Consider the following 24,670-nt stretch of genomic DNA (forward strand, 5'->3'; position numbering starts at 1 on the left):
CATGTTTAAATTATTAACACCTAAGAAATTGGGTGAAGGGTACATATAATATGCTGTACTTCTAAGTCTAGTATTTTATAGTTTATATTTTATAGTTTTTTTTATAGTTTTTTTTACATGTATGAGATTATTTCAAATTAAAATATTAAAAAATTAAAAATTAATAAAATATTCATTGAAATGTATCTGCATTACATGAAAAATCTCCTAATTGCTTCCAGCATAATTTATTAAATTGTGTTAAAATTTACAAGGGTTCAATTAAAAAATATCTTAATTCTAAATGACATAATAGAAAATATATAATAGTGCAGTTATAAGCACTTATCTAAAAATACAAATGTAAAGAAGTGAATTTAAAGAAAGGATTAGCCAAAGAAAATATATGCACAACTCATGGACACAGATAACAGTATGGTGATGGCAAGAGAAAAGTGGGGGGCAAGAGCTGGGTAGAGGGGGCAAAAGGGGGGAAATAGGGACATCCTATATAATAATAATAAAAGGCTAATATGCACATTGACTGAACGGCAGAATGACTGGTTGCTATGATGCACACTGGCCACCAGGGGGCAGATGCTCAATGCAGGAGCTGCCCCCTGGTGGTCAGTGCACTTCCATATGGGGAGTGCCACTCAGCCAGAAGCTGGCTCATGGTTGGCCAGCGCAGTGGTGGTGGCAGAAGCCTCTCCCACCTCCGTGGCAGCACTAAGAATGTCCAACTAACGGTTTAGACCTGATCCCTTGGGGGCCTAAGCCTTTAGTTGGACAGCCCCCAAGGGCTCCCTGGCTGCCAGAAGGATGTCTGACTGCAAGCTTAGGCCTGATCCCCCGGGGAGTGGGCCTAACTCAACAGGTGGACATTCCCCAAGGGGTCTTGGACTGTGAATGGGCGCAGGCCAGGCTGTGGGACACCCCCCGTGTGCACCGGGCATCTAGTGTACAATATTGAGATGGTTAATTTGAAATGCAGGCAGACAAAGCAGGGGTCTAGTGGAAAACAAAGGCAGGTAGAACACAGGCAGGGGCAGACAAGGCAGTTTGAGCAGACTAATCACAGGAACAAACCAAGCAGAAATAATAGAATGTCTCTGGACTCAAAGTGATAGGCATGGGAAGCAGGGGAGGGCTGCAGTCACAAGGTGTAGGAATGTATAGAAACAAAGTTCAGCTCAGGGACAGAAAACAACACATAGAAACAGGGAAAGTTCAGGTTCATTGCTGGGCAAAAACAATTGAGGGAATCAATCAGGTGATGACACAGGTGGACATAGAGCAGGCTTATAGCAAATATATACTCCTGGACTACAAGGCTTCAATGAGCAGCCCGTTATTGCTCTCCCCCTGCCCCAACCCCCTTGCGAGGGGTCAATAAACTTTCCACACTTTTGCTTAAATCTTCTGGTCCGTGGAGCTCATTCTTTGGCATCGGGAGACATGACCCGGGGGGGAAACACCACAGCTCACCATTCTGGTCATAAATATTGGCTGCAATTTTGCAGGGGTGGGCAAACTTTTTGACTCGAAGGCCACAATGGGTTCTTAAACTGGACCGGAGGGCCGGAACAAAAGCATGGATGGAGTGTTTGTGTGAACTAATATAAATTCAAAGTAAACATCATTACATAAAAGGGTATGGTCTTTTTTTTTTTTTAGTTTTATTCATTTCAAACGGGCCGGATCCGGCCTGTGGCCGTAGTTTGCATACGGCTGGTTTAGCCTGTAGGCTGTCAGTGAGTTTCTCCCAGTGTGGCTATAGTGACGTCTCCTCCCTTCTTACTAGGTGTATTCTTGAGTCCGCATACTATTCACAAAATAATCTGCTCACCGAAGAGCACTGTGGGGCCATTATTTAACATTTAAGTTATGATATTTGTTTTGTGTTAAAAGAAAGCACTCAAATTGGATAAAACAAGAAGAAAATATATTGTTTCATGTTATAGGAAGTCCAAAGGCAGGGCACTTCAGAGATCGATTGATTCAGCTGCTTGGCGATATCTTAGTTCCCAATGACCTTTTCTCCTGGCTTTTCCCGGTGTTTCATGATGTTCCCAGGATTCCTTTCTTACAGGATGGCAGAGTGGCTAAAAAGTTTATCATTTAGTTATGTATCCCTTTACGAGTGAGATCAAACTTCTAGGAAGAATCCAGCAACCCTTCTCTCATATCTCCATGGTCAGTATTGTAATATATCTTCCGGCCTCAACCAATACTAGGTGAGAGGATTAAGCCAACCCTGACTTACTCAGAGCCAAAAAGTTTTGGAGGCGGGCTTTTTAGGCCATCAAAAGACCTTGCCTCTACTGAAGGACATGGTCTCTTGCCAAGAGCAGTGAGTCAGGCAACAAGAAAGGGGCCACAAGCAGTGCCTATTTCATACCTTTCTTGCATTAGTTTCATTCAATATAGCTATGCTAAATTATTGTCCAATCCCACCAAATTGCTGGCTGATCTATTAATTTTAAAAGCTGTGGCTTTCTTCTCACAAATTGTCATCAAATAATTGTCCTGAATAAGTTAGAACAAATTTCCTCTCTTTATCTTCATTGTCACAGCCATGTTTTTGGAATGGAATAGATGTCCTGACATTTACAAACACTAAGTTTGCCAAAGAACTTTTAAACTGTATGATGGTACAGAATGTGATGGTATCCCCTGTAGCCTTTGGCACCGTATTACAAATAGAAGAGGCATGACTATGCTAATTGATTGCTTTATATATCAACTTGTTAATAGCCTGAAATAGATTCACTGTTTATATTTATGTGTCCCTTCAAAACCGGTTTAATATTAATCCATGTAATAAAATCCTTTTGCTTTTGCTCCTGTTGGAAATGTAAATCTTTTCTGAATACTTCATTTTAGAACATGGTCTCCATTGTTGCCATTTTCCTACATTGCACTCTTTAGTAATAGATTTTCAGATATCCTTAAAATATCTATGGAAAAGTTAAAAAATTATAATGATAGAGATAAACTGTAAGATACAAGTTAATTATAATTTTGGGATTGTCATTTAGAAAATATTTTAATATGTCTTTGCATTATGTCAATTGCATTATAAATGTAGTCTTCAGCAAGACTATTTAAATGTTTATGGTTTGTAACATGAATGTTTGTATATAGATAGTATTATATTCACAGTTTTGTCATTTATTTATGCAAGTAATGCCACAAATACAAACCATGTAATATACAGCATAAACCACTAATGGCACTATGTATTTAATATTTTTAACCAAAATTATCTTTCCTACACTATATATATATATATATATATATATATATATATATATATATATAGGTGTAGATACATAAATATACAAGTAGATGCAAATATTATATGGACATAGATGTGAATAAGTGTAGCAATAAAGTTGGATGTAGGTATACACTTAATTTTAAAATCAGCATAATATTCCATTGTATAAAAATGAAAAATTTGTATTTAATCAATTTTAACTATAAATGGGCATTGTTGAAGTTTAGGTTACCTGATCACTCTGAGGCACAGATTAGCATGCGCAATGTTTATTAGTGTATGCTTCTTCAATCAATATCTAAAGCATAGACGAGGAAGGAGCAGGATTAAATAGAAAGAGAAGTTGATGCAGTGTAAATGAAGTTCTCAGTAGAGATTGGATCACACTTCAGAATAGTCCTGAGCTGTGGTCAGGGGGCAGGACTTTTACCTCTACTCTTACCAGTCATTGGCTATTGGCTGCTCCTTGAAAGGCTGTGATTTTGGTTAGGATAATTCCTTTAGCCAAATATGTCTCCAGGAAGTTCTGATAGTTGGAGAGATTCATTCCTTGAGGGAAATCCAGGTAGCATATTATAGTTTACACCCCTTGTCACATAAACCTCACGTTAGTCAGAACAGCAGCTCCTCTGAGACATAAAACGCAACTGTCCAAGAACTGAGACATCCACATAGTTATAGAACCTGAAAAAGACTGAAAGAACAATGCCTTTGATAATGGGATACTTTTCTTTAAAATTTAAAAAAGACAAACTCACAAAAATACAATAATTTACACTTAGTAAAGTCTTTGCTTTAAAGTCTTATATTTGAAAATTCATACTGATAATCTGAATATTTACAGTAATTTTCAATAAGTGCCTTTATGAGAGGAGACAAGCACCCAACATAAGAAGAGTGTAGAAAAGGATAGTGAAGCATGCCAATCCATCCATTCAACAACAATTGAGCATATGTTACGAATCAGACAATCCCCCAGATACTGAGGATGCTATAGTGTAAAAAAACCCACAAAATTCCATTTCTCTGTATATGTATAACTGAATAGTAGGAAATGATAAAGATCAGGTGAACTTAGACTAGATAGACAAATTCTTGTCTTTAATTGAAGAACAGAAATTCCCTAATCCCAAATAGGTCATAGACATCAACAATTAAAAGAGATGAAATAATTTTTGAAAAAAAAGGTGTGTTTTTCTTCTACAGGGATAGTCATGCAACAGCACCCTCCAAGCTTCAAAAATAAAATGGCAAATGGGGAAATAAGGCTGAAGAAGTGAGCTTAACCAAAACTTTGACAATGTATCTTATGTTGGCTGAGGAGAATCCTCTAGAAATTCAATCTATAAAAACAGGGGGGGGGGGCAGAAATAAAACCTCAGGAGGACATCAGAGGCTGCACAATGCAAGAGAAAATAGATTTTGTAAGATTAGTTCATCCAAGTAACTTAAACAGAAAGGAATTGGCAAAAACAACAAAAACCTACATAAAAGGGAAGATTTCTTGCTATGATAAGGGCCTGGAGCTGGTGGAAGAGTGGGACTGCATTAGTAGATGGCTTGATATAGGGTACTGTTTCTAGTGAGGGTATTGAGAGTGCTATATAAGCGCTGTCGGTGTAGAGGTTAAAGGGGGTGTTAGGTAATTTTGTGAATACTTGGAGGATTGCATATAATTCAACAAGTTGTGCGGACTTGAAGGGGGATGTGGTGGTATAAGGTTGGTTGTCAATGATATAAGCAGCTATACCACTAGAGGATCCATCTGTAAATACCAGGGAAGCTTGTTTTAGTGGTATTTTTGAGGTGATTTTAGGAAATATAAATGGATATAAATGGGCAAAATGGATTAGTTTATGAGGGGGATAATGGTTATCAATCTTTCCCAGGAACGAGGAGAGAGATATAGCCCAATCATCCTCATTCTGTGAGAGCCAGTTTATTTGTTCCTTAGTATAGGGAAGAATGAGTTGATCAGGGTCTTTGCCAAAATGGTGTCGGCTTTTTTCTTTGCCAACTTTTAAGAGGAGAGCAACTAGGGAGGGATATGAGACAAGTACTTTAGATGGGGAAGAGGGTAGGTGAACCCACAAGAGGGGGTTATCTTGCCATAAAAGTCCAGTGGGAGTATGGGGTGTAGCACAAATAATGAAGGTGAAGGGTTTATTGTATGAAATGAATGTTATTTGCTGTTGTTGTATGGCTTTGTTAATTATGTGGAGAGTTTCTCTTGCTTTTGGGGAGAGAGTACGGGGGGACAATGGGTCTGGATCTCCTTGTAGAATATCAAAGAGGGGTTTTAAGTCATGAGTGGTGAGTTTGAGATAAGGTCTAAGCCAGTTGATATCGCCTAAGAATTTTTGAAAGTCATTAAGGGTGTGTAAATGCGAGGTTTTTAGTTGAATTTTCTGTGTGGTGATTTTATTGGAGTTTAACTCAAAGCCTAGGTAATAGTAGGGATCTTTAAGCTGTATTTTATTAGGGGCGATTTGGAACCCAAAGGAAGTGAGGTGGTGGGTTAATTCTTGGCTGCATTTGAGTACCTCGGAGGTGGAAGCTCCTGCTAAGAGGATATCATCCATATAATGGATAATATAGATATAGGGCCATCGTGTCCTGAGAGGGTCTATGGCTTGGGACCCTTTGACAGAGTGTGGGGCTGTTTGCCATGCCTTGGGGGAGGACTTTCTATTGATATCGTTGCATTGGACCTTTGAAGTTAGTGACTGGGAGGCTGAATGCAAAGCGTTCCCTGTCCTGGGGATGCAGGGGAATGGTAAAAAAACAATCTTTAAGATCTATAATGATTTTGAAATAATTAGCTGGGATAGCTATGGGAGAGGGGAGGCCGGGTTGGAGGGCTCCCATGGTAAACATAGTTTTATTGATTTCTCTGAGATCTTGGAGGAGCCTCCACTCCCCACTTTTCTTTTTTATTACGAAAATGGGGGTGTTCCAAGGAGAAGTAGTGGGCTCTAGATGTCCGGCAGCCAGTTGTTCCTGTACTAACCTAGTGGCAGCCGAAAGTTTTTCATTTGTTAAAGGCCATTGATCTACCCACACAGGGGAATTGGATTTCCATTTGATTTTGTCTGCATGGGGTACAGGGAAGTCAATGGCCGTTATGAAAAATTTTTACTTCCTAGTCCTGAGCGATCAATGTTGGAATCAACTGAGATAGGGTGTTTGATGCCTTGATTGTTTTTTCCAAGTCCTTGCCCAGGGAGATAGCCCTTATTGAACATTAATTGAGTTACAACTTCATTAGGACTACACATAATGAGTTTTAACTGAGATAGTATATCACGACCCCATAGATTAACAGGAAGATTGGGGACTACATAGGGTTGTACCTGCCCGGAGTTGCCTTCATCGTCGGTCCAGGTTAAAACCTTTGAGCTTTGTTTAGGATTGGTAGATTGGCCAATACCCTTGAGGTGAGTTATAGTAGTTGTAGTGGGCCAAGAAGTTGGCCAGAGATGCGCAGCAATGACAGTGGCATCTGCCCCTGTGTCAATTAATCCTTTAAATGATTTTCCACCTAATTTAAGGGTAAGTAAAGGTCTTTCAGGAGTAATTTGTTGTATCCAATAGGTATTAGAGGAGCCAAAGGCAGCATTTAATCTGGGGTTCTTGTTGTTGCTTTTATTTGTGGAATCTAAGGGGAGTAGTATGAGCTGAGCTATTCTTTTTCCTTTCTGGATAGATATAGGGCCTGTCGGGGGCTGATGCCAGGAGAGTAATTTGTCCCGTATAGTCGTTATCAATAACTCCTGGGGTAATGTGGAGGCCAGCCAACGTAGAGCTTCCTCGTTCTAAGATTAGGCCAAATGTTCCAGGGGGTAGGGGTCCATAAGCCTCTGTAGGGATAAGTTGAATCCCTTGTTCAAGGGTTAGTATTGTGTTGGAGGCGGAACAGAGGTCCAATCCTGCGCTTCCCGGAGTGGCGCGGCAGAGGGAGTTGATGTCTGCGCGGGGAGGGTACGTTTCTGTGTTTGAGCTTGGGGAACGAACCTGGCTATCCCTAGGTTCTGTTCTGATGATGGGGCCAGGGGCTGGCCCCTCTGGGAGTTTCCCTGTTTTGGTAGAAGTGGTGTACCTTCCATGTCTGTTTTGGAATGACACTCATTGGCCCAATGTAAGCCGTGTCGGCATTGAGGGCAAATTGTTTTAGGGCGTGCGCGGGACTGTGTCCCTGCTGGGCACTCACGAGCAAAATGCCCTGGCTGCTTACAATTAAAACAAGTTTTTTGTTGCTTTTCCTTGGTAAAGTCCTTAAGCGCAGCCCCTATGGCTAGTCCAATGGCATGGGAGGTTCCTATACCTGAGCAAAGTTTGATATAATCAGAGAGACTGCCACAGCGATGGGGTCGTATAGTCTCTTGGGAAGACGGGTTAGCATTTTCATAGGCCAGGTGTTTAATAAAAGCGCTTTCTGTTTCTCCTTCCCTGACCAGTACGAAATCACTGTACGGTTCATCAGGGCCCTGGCGAATTTTTGCTAAGGAGGTGCTAGCTGAGCCTTTAGGCGGAAGGCGCCGCCAAGCCCTAAGGGCTGCGTTTTGGATTTGGGCTAAAAGGCCGGGAGGGAAGGCTGCTTGAGCTTCATTGGTGTCATAGGGACTGCGCCCAAGGAGCTTATCCCTAGTCCATGAGCGAGAGGTCTTACTTTCACTATTGCGCTGCGCGGTCTCGCGGCAGTTTTCTACAAAGTCGGTACACCATAGGACACACTCCCCTCCTGCTAACGTGGCTCGAGCCAGGGAAACCCAATCGTTAGGGGTCAGCCATCTATCGCTCAGGCTTTCGATTAAGGCTAGGGTGAAAGGGGCAGTGGGGCCATAATTGGTTACAGCCGCTTTTAGATCCTTTAAGTGTTTTAGGTTTAAGCGGCGGTATTTTTGGCCTTTAGCTTGGTTTTTTGTTTGATCCTGGTCTGGATTGGGGTCCTGTATCAGAGGTTTCATCTGCAGAATTTTGGTCCCGGTTTTGCGAGTCAGGGGAGTCTCCCTCCTCCTCTTCCTCAGGGAGAGGTATGTCCTCCGGAGGAGGTCCGGGGTTGTGACTACGGGTAACTGGAAATGCGAGGACAGGGGTTTTAGATTTTAGATTTTTTGTGGTTTTTTTAGGAGGCTGGGTGGGTTGGTTGGGGCTTAGGGATGTGAGTTCAGCCTCGAGGGCTTGGATTTCTTTGACAACTTGGACGTGTTCGTGTTTTTGCTGTAGAATTTCCTTTAGTGAAGAAATTTCTTGGGTTAGGGAGATTTTAGCTTGCCGGATAGGATCGGGGGAGGGAGGGGGGCCGCGGAATGGTTCCAGGGCTGGAATTCGAAAGATAGGGATGTTTAGTGAGGGGTCGAGGTTGTAAGGAGGGGGCCTAAAGGATTTACTAGAGGTGCTATGAAAGGCCGGCGCTGTAAAGCGCCAGGGGTCTTTATCATTGTGATAATGGGCGGCCTGATTTTCTAAGGTTTCCTCATCCTCCGGAGACAGGTGGTCCTCCAGATGTCTTCGGGAGGTGAGGGAAGGATAGATATTTGAGATTTTAGGGGGAGGGGGTTCAGGTTTATTACAGATGTCTGGAGATTTTTTGTCAGGCTTAGATTTAGTGATTTCTTTGGAGAGTGCCATGGGCTCCTCAGGGATATCAACAGATACCGAAGGGCAGGCAGAGGGTGGCCGGGAGCTATCCCTAAGGGCTGTTTCCGCTGTTTTTATTATGTCTTGGATGTCAGGGTCTTTAGGGTGGACTTTAAGGATATCCTGGATAAGATTCCAATACAAGAAGGTGGAGACAGGGATCTTTTCAGGGCCAAAGGTTTGATAGAAATCCTGAAGGGCATCGCCTACTCTTTTCCATCGTCTATGGTCAATAGTGCCCTCTGGGGGGAACCATGGGCAGGTCTCATGAATAAAGGAGAAGAATTGTCTAAGATCCTTTTTCTTAACCCTTACTCCCCATGTCCTGAGGGACTCCTTGAGCCCATCTAGAAATACCTCATGAGAGTTCAATGAGTTGCCCATTATTTTGGCTGGGTAGTTCTCAAGATTTCCTCCTCCACGTAAGCCTCTGGGACGTATAAACCCCATGCCAGGTCAGCTCGGAATTTCTTAAATCACTGGTGATCCTTATGTAACCGCTCTCTTTTTACCTTACGGCCTCTGCTCGCGTGTCATAGGTCGGGATGTATAAGCCCCATACCAGGATGGCAACCACTAAGACTTAGCGAGCTCAGAGTTTGCCAGAGAGGGTGACACAGGTTGGGCCAGAGAAAAATTACTCTTCCGAGTGATTCAGAGTTTTCACTGCCGGTTTCGGGTACCCTTCACTCTTCCCCGAACGGCGAGGTGAAGTGCTTATTAGTGGACTGGAGGGAGATCAAGAAAACTAAAAAGGCCAGCCAAAGGGGGTGCCAAAGAGGGTGAAGGCTCTCAAGAGGTATTTTGAAATTCTTGTTTGAAAAGTTTCGTCTGCTTAGCTTCACAACGATCTGTCTCACGGGTGGGCAAAACCGTGGCGATCACGATGCCGAGTCTTCACTCACGAGTCAATACTGCGCGGCGACTCTAAGGGGTGCCTGGCCAGGCGCTTCAAGCAGACGTTCTCGTAGGGGGTCCCCAAGCCGCCACGTTGGGCGCCAGACTGTCCCGATCCGCGGGACAACAACTGAGGAACGAAGAGACACCCTAGGAGAATGAGACAAACAAGGGACACGAAAGAATGGAGGCAAGACAGTGTTCTGATCAAGCCTCAAATTTTATTCTTACAGCAGCAGGATATATATTGTTTTAGGGACGGGGGGTGGGTAAAGGGGCCTATGGGTAGTAACCTATTACTAGAGATTTATTAGGCTCGGGATGGCTGTGCTTATCAGTGGAGATGTGTGCTTGTCAGCAGAGATTTAGCAGCTGTGTACTTAGGGTGAGGGTAGGTTATCTTTTAACTGCTGGCCAAATTGCAAGACACAGGTGGTTTCTGGTAATTAGGAGTTTCTGGAGGAACCAGAAACTTATAGTTCTTAAGATGGCTTTGTCTAAGCCAATATCTCTAATGGCTCTCAACACAGGAGAGTTTAATTTAGGTAGATACTCAGTCCTCAAGGAGAGGGAATAAAACTCTCCACTGTTTAAGTGTGAACTGCACATAATGACTTTTTTTCCAAAAAGTACAATATTGAAAGGGGGAAAAAGAGTCACTTTATAGTGGAAGAATCTTACAAACACTATCTCAGCCAGCTTGTTAAGGTCAATATCAACAGTGATAGTCGTGCTGATAGTATTACCTGCACAATATAATGTGAGGATAATGACACATTTATCACTATGGTCTGCCTCCCTAAAGCACATGACAAATCCCAATTAGGGGACATTCTAAAAAAATGAGAGACCAATTCACACACTCATTGATGAATATAAAAAAATGAAATAAAAAAGACATGATCATTACTACTTAAAACTATAACAGTCATCAAAAACAGGGAAAGTCTGAGAATATTAAGCTAGCCAAAATAAGTCAATCCAGAGAAAGACAAGTGTCACATGATCTCACTCATATGTGGAATCTAATGAACAAAATAAACTCATGAACAAAATAGATCCAGAGGCATAGAAGCATGGAACAGGCTGACGTATCCCAGAGGGAAGTTGGCGGTCTGGGGTGGTTGGATGGGAGGAGATTAGCCAAATTATTTATATGCATACATGTATAACCTATGGACACAGACAATAGTGTGGTGAAGGCCTGATGGGGGGAGGTGTAGGGTGAGGGGGTCAACGGGGAAAAAGAGGGCCATCTGTAATATGTTCAAAAATAAAGATGCATTAAAATAACAACAACGTCAACAAGAAAAGTCTGAGAAATTGTCACAGCTATAGGAGCTTAAGGATAATTGTAGACTAAATATAATGTAAGATTCTACGTGGACTCCTGGAACAGGAAAACATGTTATGTAAAATATCAGAAAACCTGAGTAACCTATAGATTTTAGTTAATAATAATGTATCATTACTTGTGCAATAATTGTAAAAAGTGTACCATACTAAGGAGGGCGGAGGGCGGGAAGAGATTAACCAAAGGTCTTACCTATGTGTTGAGTAAGACTCCCTCCACGTTCTGCGTGGAGTAGGGTTCGGTAGCTGAAAGAGGAGCCGCACAACAAATGAGAGAAAAAGACACGAGATAATTTTGCAATATTGGGGGACCAGGCGGCAAGTCCTGAAGGACTTCCCCTGTGCTCAGGCTGCTCCAATCTTTTATTGATCCGGAGTAGCCCTTAGGCAGGCGACCTGCCATTAACAGGCAGACTAGCCCATCAGCAAGGATTTACATAATAATAAATGGGGGAGCAGTTTCAGCTACCACTGTCTGGACAAACAGAGGTGGCGCCTAGCTCCGAGCTTTGCTAGGGCTTCAAAGGCACCCAGCCTTCGGGAGGTTTCGGGGAGTTCTCTGTCTATGCTTATCAGATAGTGAAGGCAATAAACAGTTTCCCACACCTATGGGCACAGACAGTACAGTGGTGAAGGCCTGGGGTGAGACGAGAACCAGGTGAAGGGGAGCAATGGGAGGGAAGGGGGACATCTGTAATACTCTCAACAATGAAGATTTTTTTAAAAAGTAAAATGTTAATAATAGTGGAAATTGGCTGTGATGTACATGAGGCAATCGGTACTATCTTTAAATACCATTCTAAAATATGTTTACTATTCCTGCGTGCCTGCCAATGCCGATGGCTGCGGCAGCACTGTGCTGAGAAGGATTCTGAGGCTTCATCCACCGCCGGGAGGGAGCACTGCAGTGGGGAATTTGAAACTGATGTGATTGGCTGCGTCTATTTAAAGGGGGTCTTGATGAGGAGAGGAGATGGCGGAGATATAGGCAGACGCATCCCAAGTCGTGTCGCAGAGCAAATGGAGTGAGCAGCTGAAACTAAAAACACCCACCCCGAATTGGTGAAAATGCTCAGCTGGTGAGATGGTTTGCAGCCGGGAAGGGCAGAACTCCCCTGGAAAGGTAAAAACAAAACAAAACAAAACAAAACAAAACAAAAACAGGGAATGGGCAGGAAAGTTTGCCAGACCTCTGAGCCCAGAGGGTGGGAGGGAGACCACGTGGCAGATAGCCGCGTCCCTTGGGACAGGCACAGCCCCTGACTGGGGAAAGGAGATCTGCGGGATTCCTGGCAATGCCAGGGGAATTGAGACCTGGGTTCTGTGATCACAGAGGACTGAGCCTAAAGGGGGCAGCCTGAAGAGCTGACCAGACCATGCAGTGCCGGTAAGAGAAGAGCTTACAGGAACCAAGCCTTCCCCGTCTTCGTGGCCGGCGTTTGTTTGTTTGTTCTCACTGAATCCTGTTCATGGGAGATTTCGGATATAGACACTCACCTGTGCTGAAGAGAGGGAGAGGGTGCGGAGGAGTGGAATCTGGGGAGAGACTGAGGAGAGAAGGGGGGCCGGGAGAGGTGGAAGCGAATTGAGTGCTGAGACACCCCTGAGCCCAGGACTGGGGCAGCCATTCTCTCTGGAGAGTGAGACTCCTCCCCCCAGCCCCCAGGCAAGGAGCACAGCCACACCCAGATTCCACCCTGTAGGAGATCAAGGATTAAAATAATCTGATCAGTCCCTGGGAGTTAACAGGGTCTGGCCTATAGAGGGATTTTCAATCCCAGCAACAACACAGAGCTAGTAACTAAAAGGAACCAGCTCTGCATAGTTGACCTCTCCAAATCACTTTTAAGTGCGATAGAGATGCCATATAGCCTCAGAGGCCAACCCCAGAACACTGCCACCCAGAGGCTGAGCCACAAACTGACTCTTTGCTAAACACAAAATAAGGCAGTCAGGGAAACAAATATGGCCTGCTTTAAAATAAGGACTGTGGTTTACAACACAGAGGAACAGTGTATCACAGGGAAACTCAACACTCTCCTGAATACCTGGCAGGACTAAAGGCGAGCCAGACTGAAGAATAGAAGAACCGAAGGACCTTCACTACTGCAATTTTTTTTTCTTTTTTCACCTTTTAACTAAGAAAACAATTTTTTTCCCTTTCTTTTTCTTATTTTTTTCTTTTTTCTTTTTTTTTTCTTTCTTTCTTCTTCTTTTTCCATCACCTGATTTTACCCTTTTAATTACTATCTTCTTATTTTTAACCAGTATTATTACTGCTACCATTTTACCATTTTTTAAAGTGCCATTTTATTTTCTCTTTATTTTATTTTGGGATTAGTGTTCTCCATTCTATTTTCATCGTTATATTATTGGTTGTTTCTAGTTTGCATCCATCTCCAGGGAGCTGTTGCTGGAATTTGTCGGGATTAGTGGCAGTTCTATAGGAGTATTTTCCTCATATAAAAAGTCTCTTCCCCTCTTCCACTTCATTCTCTCTTTTCGCTCTTTTTTTTCTTTTCTTTTCTCGCTTTTATTTTCTCCCCTCCTTTTTCCCAATTTCATTTTTGAACTCCTTTTTTTGGCCCCTACTTTTCTTTTCTTTTTTCTCTTTTATCTTCCTTCTTCCTTATCACCTAATTCTCTTAATTCGGGCGGTCACCTATATTTGGGGTTATTAATATCGTGAATGTATTTGTGTTTAGTGCCTGGTACGCGGTGCCTTGTTGTGTTGTATTTTGTGCCTTAAAATCAACACAGCTGATCCAAGCAACAGCAGCCTCCTGAGCACCACACCCTCTGATGAGAAACAGCAGCTGTATGTGAAACCTCGCCCCACCAGCCAGAAGAGCCACCACAGCTGTGAAGAGCACCCACCAGAGGAGCTGCTGCCAACTGAAGAGCAGCTGCTACCTCAACCGCCCGAAGAGCAACCACAGACCAAGGAGTCACTGCCACCCAGGGAGCATCCACTGAATGACTCAACATCTAGATATGTCAGTGAGATCAAACATGGGTAGACAAAGAAACCCCCAAATGAAATAGAAGGAGGACTCTCCAGAAAAGCAGCTAAGTAATACAGAGGCATGCAACATGACAGAAAAAGAATTCAGAATAAGGGTCCTAGAGTGCATAAGCTGCATGGAGAAAAAAATCGACAACCTCTGCAAGAAGCAAGAAGAAACAGATGAAAACTCAATAACATATGGAAGAAGCTAGAAGAAACAGATGAAAAAATCAACAACTTAAGTAAGACCCAAGAAGAAATGAAGAGTGATATAGCTGCAATAAAAAACACCATTGAAAGTATCAACAGTAGACTAGGAGAAGCGGAGGACCAAATTAGTGAATTAGAAGACAAGGAAGAAAAACACACCCAAAATGTACTGCAATTGGAGAAAAAAATTAAAATACAGGAGGAGAGCCTAAGGGAGCTTCGGGACAACATGAAACGAAACAACATACGAATAATAGGGGTACCAGAACAACAGAAAGATGAACAAGGATTAGAAAACCTATTCGAAGAAATAATATCAGAAAACTTCCCTGAGGTGGGGAAGAAAAAAGTGACACAAGCCCAGAGAGTCCCAAACAAGGTGAACCCGAAAAGACCCACACCAAGACACCTCATAATTACCATGGCAAATGTTCAGGACAAAGAGAGAATCTTACAGGCTGCAAGAGAGATGGAAAGTTACATACAAGGGATCTCCCATTTGATTATCAAATGATTTCTCAACAGAAACACATCAGGCCAGAAAAGAATGGATGGAAATTTACAAAGTGATGCAAAGCAAAGGACTGAATCCAAGAATACTCTATCCATCAAGGCTATCATTCAAACTTGAAGGGGAAATAAGAAGCTTCACAGACAAAAAAAGTCTAAGGGAGTTTATCACCATCAAGCCAGCATTGCAAGGAATGCTAAAGGGACTGGTATAAAAAGAAGAAATAAAAAGCTCAGAAAGAAAACAGACACACAAAAAAAAGAAATGGCTACAAACAAGTACCTTTCAATAATAACTTTAAACATAAACGGACTAAATGATCCAAACAAAAGACATCGAGTGGCTGAATGGTTAAAAAAACATGACCCATACATCTGATGTCTACATGAAACCCACCTCATTAGAAGGGACTCACACAGACTGAAAGTGAAAGGATGGAAAAATATCTTTCAGGCAAATGGAAAGGAAAAGAAAGCTGGGGTAGCAATACTTATATCGGACAAAATAGACCTCAAAGTGAAGGCCATAACAAGAGATAAGGGAGGCCACTTCATAATACTAAAGAGATCAATACAACAAGACGAAATAACCCTGGTAAACATATATGCATCCAATGCAGGAGCACCCAAATTCATAAAAAAAACTCCTGGAAGATATCAAAGGAGAGATCGACAACAATACAATCATAGTAGGGGACTTTAATACACCACTGACACCACTGGATAAGCCCTCTAGACGAACAATCAGCAAAGATACAGCAATCCTAAATGACTCACTAGATCAGATGGACTTAATAGACATCTTCAGAACACTTCACCCCAAAGCCAGGGAACATACATTCTACTCATGTGCTCATAAGACATATTCAAAAATAGACCATATATTGGGTCACAAGCAAAGTATCCCCAAATTCAAGAAGATTGATATCATAAAAAGCATCTTCGCAGACCACGATGGCATAATATTAGAAATAAACCACAATAAAAACAACCCAAAATATTCATACACCTGGAAGCTGAATAGCATGCTATTAAATATTGATTGGGTTACCAATGAAATCAAAGAAGAAATTCGAAACATCCTGGAAACTAATGACAATGAAAACACAACAATCCAAAACCTATGGGACACAATGAAAGCAGTCCTGAGAGGGAAGTTTATAGCTCTACAGGCCTATCTCAAAAAACAAGAAAAAATGGTAATAAATCATCTAACTCTACAACTCAAAGAATTAGAAAGAGAGCAACAAGAAAACCCCAGAGTGAGCAGAAGGAAGGAGATAATAAAGATTAGAGCAGAAATAAATGACATAGAGACCAAAAAAACAATACAGAAAATCAATGAAACCAAGAGCTGGTTCTTTGAAAGGATAAACAAGATTGACAAACCTCTAGCCACACTCACCAAGAAGCAAAGAGAGAGGACCCAAATAAACAAAATCAGAAACGATAGAGGCGAAATAACAACAGACCCCACAGAAATTCAAATGATTGTTAAAAAAAATACTATGGACAGCTCTACTCCAACAAACTAGACAACCTGGAGGAAATGGACAAATTCCTAGAAAAATACAACATTCCAAAACTCAATCAGGAAGAATCTAAAAATCTCAACAGGCCAATAACTATGGAAGAAATTGAAGCAGTCATCAAAAAGCTTCCATCAAACAAAAAACCAGGACCAGACGGCTTCACAGGGGAGTTTTACCAAACATTCAAGGAAGAACTAAAACCTATCTTCCTCAGACTACTACAAAAAATTCAAGAGGAAGGCACACTTCCAAGCTCATTCTATGAAGCCAGCATCACCCTAATACCAAAACCAGGTAAAGACAACACAATGAAAGAGAATTACAGGCCAATAGCCCTCATGAACATAGATGCCAAAATCCTCAACAAAATGTTAGCAAATAGGATCCAGCAGTACATCAGAAAGATCATACACCATGACCAAGTAGGATTTATCCCAGGGATGCAAAGATGGTACAATATCCGCAAATCAATAAACGTGATATATCACATAAACAAATTGAAAGAAAAAAACCACATGGTCATATCAATTGATGCAGAAAAAGCATTTGACAAAATTCAACACCCATTTTTGATAAAAACTCTCAGTAAGGCAGGAGTAGAAGGATCATAACTCAACATAATAAAAGCCATATATGACAGGCCCACAGCCAGCATCATACTCAATGGACAAAAGCTGACACCATTTCCCCTAAGAACAGGAACAAGACAGGGATGCCCCCTCTCACAACTCCTGTTCAACATAGTACTGGAAGTGTTAGCCATTGCAATTCGGCAAGAAGAAGAAATAAAAGGCATCCAAATTGGAAAAGAGGAAGTAAAACTGTCCTTATTTGCAGACGACATGATATTATACATACAAAACCCTAGAGACTCCATCAAAAAGCTACTAGACTTAATACATGAATTTGGCAATGTAGCAGGATAAAAAATTAACCCCAAGAAATCTGAGGCATTTCTATACACCAATAGTGAACTTTCAGAAAGAGAGATTATAAAAACAACCCTGTTTACCATCGCACCAAAAAAATTAAGCTACCTAGGAATAAACTTAACTAAAGAGGTAAAAGACCTCTACTCAGAAAACTACAGGACGTTGAAAAAAGATATAGAGGAAGACATAAACAGATGGAAGAACATACCGTGTTCATGGATTGGTAGAATCAACATCATTAAAATGTCCATACTACCCAAAGCAATCTATAAATTCAATGCACTTCCCATTAAAATACCAACGGCATACTTCAGAGATCTAGAACGAACTCTCCAAAAATTCATCTGGAATAAAAAAAGACCCTGAATAGCTGCAGCAATCCTGAAAAAGACCAAAGTAGGTGGATATCAATACCAGATATCAAGATGTATTACAAAGCCACTGCTCTCAAAACTGTCTGGTACTGGCACAAGAATAGGCATATAGATCAATGGAATAGAATAGAGAGCCCAGAAATCGGCCCGAACCAATATGCTCAATTAATATTTGACAAAGGAGGCAAGAACATACAATGGAGCCAAGATAGTCTCTTCAATAAATGGTGTTGGGAAAATTGGATGGATATATGCAAGAAAATGAAACTGGACCACCAACTTATACCATACACAAAAATAAACTCAAAATGGATAAAGGACTTAAATGTAGGACAGGAAACCATAAAAATTCTAGAAGAATCCAAAGGCAACAAAATCTCAGACATATGCCGAAGCAATTTCTTCACTGCTACAGCTCCTAAGGCACTTGAAACTAAAGAGAAAATGAACAAATGGGACTACATAAAAATAAAAAGCTTCTGCACAGCAAAAGAAACCATCAACAAAACAATGAGAAAACCCACTGTGTGGGAAAATATATTTGCCAATGTCATATCTGATAAGGGCCTAATCTCCAAAATTTATAGGGAACTCATACAACTTAACAAAAGGAAGATAAACAATCCAATCAAAAAATGGGCAAAGGACCTAAATAGACACCTTTCAAAAGAGGACTTTCAGAAAGCCAAGAGACATATGAAAACATGCTCAAAGTCACTAATCATCAGAGAGATGCAAATCAAAACAACAATGAGGTACCATCTCACACCTGTCAGACTGGCTATTATCAACAAATCAACAAACGACAAGTGCTGGAGAGGATGTGGAGAAAAAGGAACACTTGTGCACTGCTGGTGGGAATGCAGACTGGTGCAGCCACTATGGAAGACAGTATGGAGTTTCCTCAAAAAACTGAAAATGGAACTCCCATTTGACCCTGTGATCCCACTTCTAGGAATATATCCCAAGAAACCAGAAACACCAATCAGAAAGGATATATGCACCTCTATATTCATAGCAGCACAATTCACCATAGCTAAGATCTGGAAACAGCCTAAGTGCCCATCAGTAGATGAATGCATTAGAAAACTGTGGTACATCTACACCATGGAATACTATGTTGCTCTAAAAAGGAAGGAACTCTTACCATTTGCAACAGCATGGATGGAACTGGAGAGCATTATGCTAAGTGAAATAAGCCAGTCAATGAAGGAAAAATACCACATGATCTCACTCATTCATGGATAATAGAGACCATTATAAACTTTTGAACAATAATAGATACAGAGGCAGAGCTGCCTCAAACAGATTGTCAAACTGCAGCGGGAAGGCCGGGGAGGGTTGGGGGGCAGGAGGTAGCGGGGTAAGAGATCAACCAAAGGACTTGTATGCATGCGTATAAGCATAACCAATGGACATAAGACACTGGGGGATAGGGGAATCTAGGGGACTGTCTAGGGCAGGGGAGGGAGGGGAAATGGACACATATGTAATACCCTTTGTAATACTTTAAGCAATAAAATAAAAAAATAAAATAAAGGGGGTCTTAGGGACCCTCTGCACCCAGCTCCTCACTTTATGAATAAGGAAACTGAAAAAAAAAATAGGTTTACTAAAAACATATTACAAATATCAAATAGTCTGCTTTTATAGGGATTTGTGGTTTGTGAAGTTAAGAAATAGGTTTTCAAAATAAACTTTGGCAGCATGCATACTGACATGAATTCATAATTAAACTAGAGGCCTAGTGCACGAAATTCATGCATGAAGGGGGAGTCCCTCAGCCCGGCCTGCACCCTCTCACAATTCAGGACCACTGGCTCCTAACCGCTCGCTTACCTGCCTACCTGATTGCCCCTACCCCTCTGCCTGCCCGCCTCATCATCCCTAACCACTCTGCCTGCCTTGCCTGATCACCCCTAACCACTCACCTGCCTGCCTGATAGCCCCTAACTGTTCACCTGTCTTCATGCCTGATCACCCCTACCTGCCTACCACTAACCACTCTGCCTGCCTTCCTGATCACCTCTAACCACTCATCTGCCTGCCTGATTGCCCCTAACCACTCACCTTCCTGCCTGATAGCCCTTAACTGCTTGCTTGCCTGCCTGCATGCCTGATCACCCCTAACTACTCCTCTATCTTCCTGATCACCCCTAACCACTTGCCTTCCTGATATCCCCTAACCACTCACAACTCTGCCTTCCTGATATCCCCTAACCACTTGCCTGCCTGCCTCATCACCCCAAACCACCTCTGCCTTGGCCCCCTCAATGGCAGCTTTGTCTGGAAGGACATCCGGAAGGACGTCTGGAAGGTTGTTCGACTGTCTGGACTGTCTGGTCCAATTAGCATATTATGCTTTTATTATTATATATAACTCAGAGGGCCTGGGTTTAAATATTACTTACCCATATTTTATTAACTCTTGTTTGTAAATGGTCTTCTTTTTCTTTTTTTTGAGCTATTTTATCTAATAATCCATTATCTATTTTCAAATTTATTTATTTGTTTGTTTATTTTGTTAATCCTCTCTTGAGGATATTTTTTCTCTTGCTTTTCAGAGAGAGAAGGGAGGGAGAGAGGGGCAGTGAGAGAATGAGAGAAACATTGATGTGACAAACACATCAACTAGTTGCCTCCTGAGTGTGCCTGAACTAGGGGTAGGGACCAAACCTGGGTTGGGGACCGAACCTACAACTGAGGTACATGTCCTTGACCTTGACCAGAAATTGAACCTGCAACCATTCGGTGTGCAGGTGGACATTCTAACTAACCACTGAGTAACACCAGCCAGGGCTTTAAAATGCATTTTTAACATTTACTCTCTGGTAACAAACTCTTTGTCTTATCATAGGTGGTCTCATAACCAAGTTCTAATCTGCCAGTATGTATCTCTTGGTATTGGGCAATCAATAAACTTCCTGTGTTAATGGCTAGTTAATATTACTTCAGTTTATGCTTTACTTAGTTATCAGTTTCTTTTTAGAAGAACATCCCACAGTGGAAAATGTCGTTATCAAAATGTTATGTCAATAACATATGTCAAAAAAGTTACACTTATTAAGGCAATCTTTCAAGAGTCAGCTCAGATAGACCACTTCCAGTTTTTTTTATATATATTTTTTTAATATTTTTTCCCCCAGGAATTATGTGTTAATTCCTATGTGCAACCACAGCATATTAAGTACATTCTGATCATAACATTTAGTTTACCATATTACAATTATTTCTTTCTTTACCTGTATCCTCTATTAGAATGCATACTAAATTTTGAGAGTATGTGCTGAATATAAAAATATATTTTAAAGGATATTCTCAGTTAGAGAAAAGACAATAAATTTAGCTAACCTGCCTATGTAGGACCATGTTCTCATCAAAATTTCAGGGAAAATCTTTTAGCCCCATATATCTTGAAGCTTATCAAGGATAAGATGGGTGATTAAATGATTGATCAGAATGTGGCATAAAAAGAGACTGCTATTAAAAAAATAAATAAAAACAATACAAAAAGAAAGAAAAAATCTGAATAAAAAGACAAATTAATCCAATAGAACTTAAGGAAAAGAACAGAGGAATTAGTTAAATCTAACCCAAAGTATGTATTTTTTGAAAGAAAATGATATTAAACTGCTGCTTAGCAGAGAGCATTTGGCCCTTGTCTCCAGTATTTCAAAGTTGAAAGAAATAAATAAGTTTATAAGATATAAACGTCATCCAGCAAAGTATATGTCTTGATTATACGCCTGTATAAGTAGGAGAAGTGTAAAGGTCAATAGATTAAATATGTAGTTTAATTAGCAAATTATGTAAATCAGCACAAATAAAAGACACTCTACAACTTATGATCAGTAAAACATGCAATTTCATTAGCCCAAAGTAGGTACATTTAGGAGAGTTAAATAATCTCTTAAATCAACAAGATTGAAAAAAAAAAAACACACAAAAAACCAACCACCAAGACTATAAAACTTGAAATTTGGAGCCTGTGCTTCACCTTTAAATCCTGAATTGGCTCCCAGTCATGGAGGCAATAATTTTAGGAGACACGCTCCTCACTTGCATCATAACCTAAAACTGAAAAACTTTAAAAAGAAAACCAAAAATTACTTAAAGCCAAAGAAAAACATCCAAAACCATAGAAATTGGAACAAATGAAGGCACCCTGTGAGCCTACAAAGTTGTTTTTCCTATGCTTTTTTCTGAGGGATAGCGCCAACTGACATCCTGAACACTACAATTTAGGAGGAAACTTACAGTCCTACTGGCTTGGAGAACCGAGCAGCGAATTTGGGGCTCCCACAGCCTCTGCACAGTGAGGGAGGAAAAGCCTCAAAGAGCAGAGCCAGGGAAAGGAGTCCAAAACCTGGGTGTGAACTGAATATAAATTGGTTACAGACCCAATATCCTGTGAGTCTCAAGCCTTCTGCATTGGGCGTAGAATCCCAAGCAGCCCTGCTAAAGGTGTAACAACTTAACAGAAATCAGCGGCTGGCAACTGAAAACACAGCGGACCTTGGATTCAGACTGTTGTTTATTTTCTGATTCTTATTTTGCCCACATTTCTAGTTTATATAGATCATACCACAATAATTACACGTGACACATAGTTTACTCTTGTTTATGTTTAGTACTTACATGTCTGTATATATTTCTATCCCTGTTCAGGAAAGACCTGAAATAACTATTTCTGATTGGAGATTAAAAAGCATCTGAATAGTCCTGGCCAGGATGGCCCAGCTGGTTATGCATCATCTTGTGTATGTAAAGGTTGCCCATTTGATTCCCAGTCAAGGACACGTGCCCAGGTGGCTCCCTCTTTCCTTGGTAAGGGGCATGCAGGAAGCAGCTGATGGATGATATGCTTTCACATCGTGGACGTTTCTCTCTTTCCTGCTCCCTTTCTCTCCCTCTAAAAATCAATAAACTTTTTTAAAGCATCTGAATAAAACAAAAATATGTTAGTGCATTGACTTCTCAGGTGGTAAAGAGTAAAAAATAATTATTTAAAATTGTTGTGTCTAGTATGCAGTGCTCTCTCCAATCTTAAATTTTATTAGATTAGTTGTTTTCCTAGAAACTTTAACTGTGAATTAATAAAAACAATAGCAAAATTATTAGAAATTGAAAGTTAGATTATAGCAGGAAAATTAGAAGATTATATCTAATGTAATAAGCCATATCGAAGCACAATATTATTTTTTTTTTAGGTAGGTATATATTCACACATAATATCTGTAAAAGTCAAAGGGATTCTGGGTCACTAACCATCTGACAAATCGCAGATATATCTTAACACAGAGAGAAAGTTATCCATGTAATATCAAAAGATGTCAAAAGGTTGGTTACTTATCAGCAATGCCTATACCAGTAATAAAAAGAAGCAATAAACTTGTGTATACAATAAACATGAACTGCAGTTTCTTCTCTTTATAGGCCTTTATATTTTTCTTACATATATAGAGAGAAAGAATTTATGTGTAATATTTTGTTATGTTTTATTATATTAAATCCTTAATACTATATTTTCTTAATAAAAAGTCTATTTGAAATTAACCACATTATAAGAGTATATCTTATTGATTTAAAATGGTATCCATGGTTCTCAACCAAGTGTAATTTTATCTGGAGACAATTTTGATTGTCACAACTAGGAAATGGTATTACTGGCATGCAGTAGTTGCCAGAGGTGCTGCTAAATATCCTACAGTGCGGATCTCCCCTCTTGAACAAAATGTTTGGTCCAAAATATCAATATGCTTTTGTTAGGAAACTTTAGAGCAAACGAAGACAAAGTCACAGTATTTTTTTTCTTATAGCTTTTTAGCAATATGAGAAATAACATGCTCTATAGATGCAGTAACTGCCAGTGCCTCTGAAGATAGTCTGCCTGACTTCAATTTGCCACACTCCGAAGAAATGACCTAAACTTGATGAATTTCATTTTCCTTCCCTATAAAATGGGATCCTCGAGCAGAACCTGTATCATAGTTTGAGGTAAGGATGTGCTACTTGAAATGGGTTGTTAGTATTGATCTGGATGAAACTGCCATGAATCCAGGATTTGTATTGAACTGCAAATCTTCATGGACATCCAATGGTTTTGAGTGTTATCATAACATTTTTAACATCTGTCTTCAGGATATTTTATTTGAATAAATCTTCCTTACTGTGGTTTATATAAATATGTGTCAAACTCCTAGCCATTTAAAATATATAATTATTGACATTTCAGTTTATGATGTATGGAAATGGAACCTACTCACCTACCTGCAGGGACATGGTAACTGTTCAAAATAGATTGAATGTTTGCCTCAGGCTAGAAATACCACAGAATGGTGGTTTTCAATCAACATCCTGAATAGAACTTTGAGTACTGTCTCTTTTTTATAAGATGTTCTTTTTATGAAATGCCAATGAAACAGTAACTGGAGATCTAAATGAGACTACATGTCAAGAACATTTGGTCCTTAAATAAAGGAAGGCACAGGTACTCTGGGTGTTTCTGAAAGCCAGGGAAATAGGTAGTGGGCACACTGGGACACATTATGTCCAAAAAATCACAGTAGAGAGCAATTTCTGTAGGTAATTTATGGGTAAGGTTAATCTAGTCCAGGAATAAGATTGAAAAAAGCACTATCAATATCAATTTTAGAAGAAATGCAATTAACCTTCCAACTACAGTTGAATGATGTAGTAATAAACACATTTATAATGTAGAAGGTCAAAGACATAAACAAAATATTAGGTTAGGAACACTGTTCTCCTAATAAGATATTTCTAGTTATTTTTAACAAGTTTCCTCTATACTTTACTTGGTATTACATATAAATCAAGATAAACACTGAATCCTTACAATTCTTATCTTAAAACACATTGCAGACGGATCATGAGAATTCTCACTTCATATTACACAGTGTTTTACAAAGTATCATATCTTAAAAAGATATTAG

The 24,670-nt window shown here is 40.4% G+C and overlaps 1 protein-coding gene and 1 pseudogene across 1 annotated transcript; both read right to left on the reverse strand.

The window, feature by feature from the left end:
• Window positions 1-7,155: 7,155 nt before the first annotated feature.
• LOC118650453 (endogenous retrovirus group K member 8 Gag polyprotein-like) lies at window positions 7,156-9,352 on the reverse strand. The gene is made up of 2 exons (XM_036298913.1): window positions 8,435-9,352; window positions 7,156-8,337 (listed from the first exon to the last, which is right to left on the reverse strand). Exons 1-2 carry the CDS (start codon window positions 9,350-9,352, stop codon window positions 7,156-7,158), a joined length of 2,100 nt encoding a protein of 699 aa, XP_036154806.1.
• A 458-nt stretch (window positions 9,353-9,810) lies between these two features.
• LOC118650454 overlaps window positions 9,811-24,670 on the reverse strand; it is a 68,106-nt pseudogene continuing 53,246 nt past the window's right edge.

The sequence above is a fragment of the Myotis myotis genome, unplaced genomic scaffold (assembly GCF_014108235.1).
Source record: "Myotis myotis isolate mMyoMyo1 unplaced genomic scaffold, mMyoMyo1.p scaffold_m19_p_3, whole genome shotgun sequence".
Classification (NCBI taxonomy): domain Eukaryota; kingdom Metazoa; phylum Chordata; class Mammalia; order Chiroptera; family Vespertilionidae; genus Myotis; species Myotis myotis.

Excerpts from the sequence above, each read along its gene's own strand:
- LOC118650453 (XM_036298913.1), bottom strand. The coding sequence starts at position 9,352 with ATGGGGTTTATACGTCCCAGAGGCTTACGTGGAGGAGGAAATCTTGAG. Across the intron at positions 8,338-8,434 it reads AAGAAATCCAAGCCCTCGAG|TTACCCGTAGTCACAACCCC; the intron begins GCTGAACTCACA and ends TCGCATTTCCAG.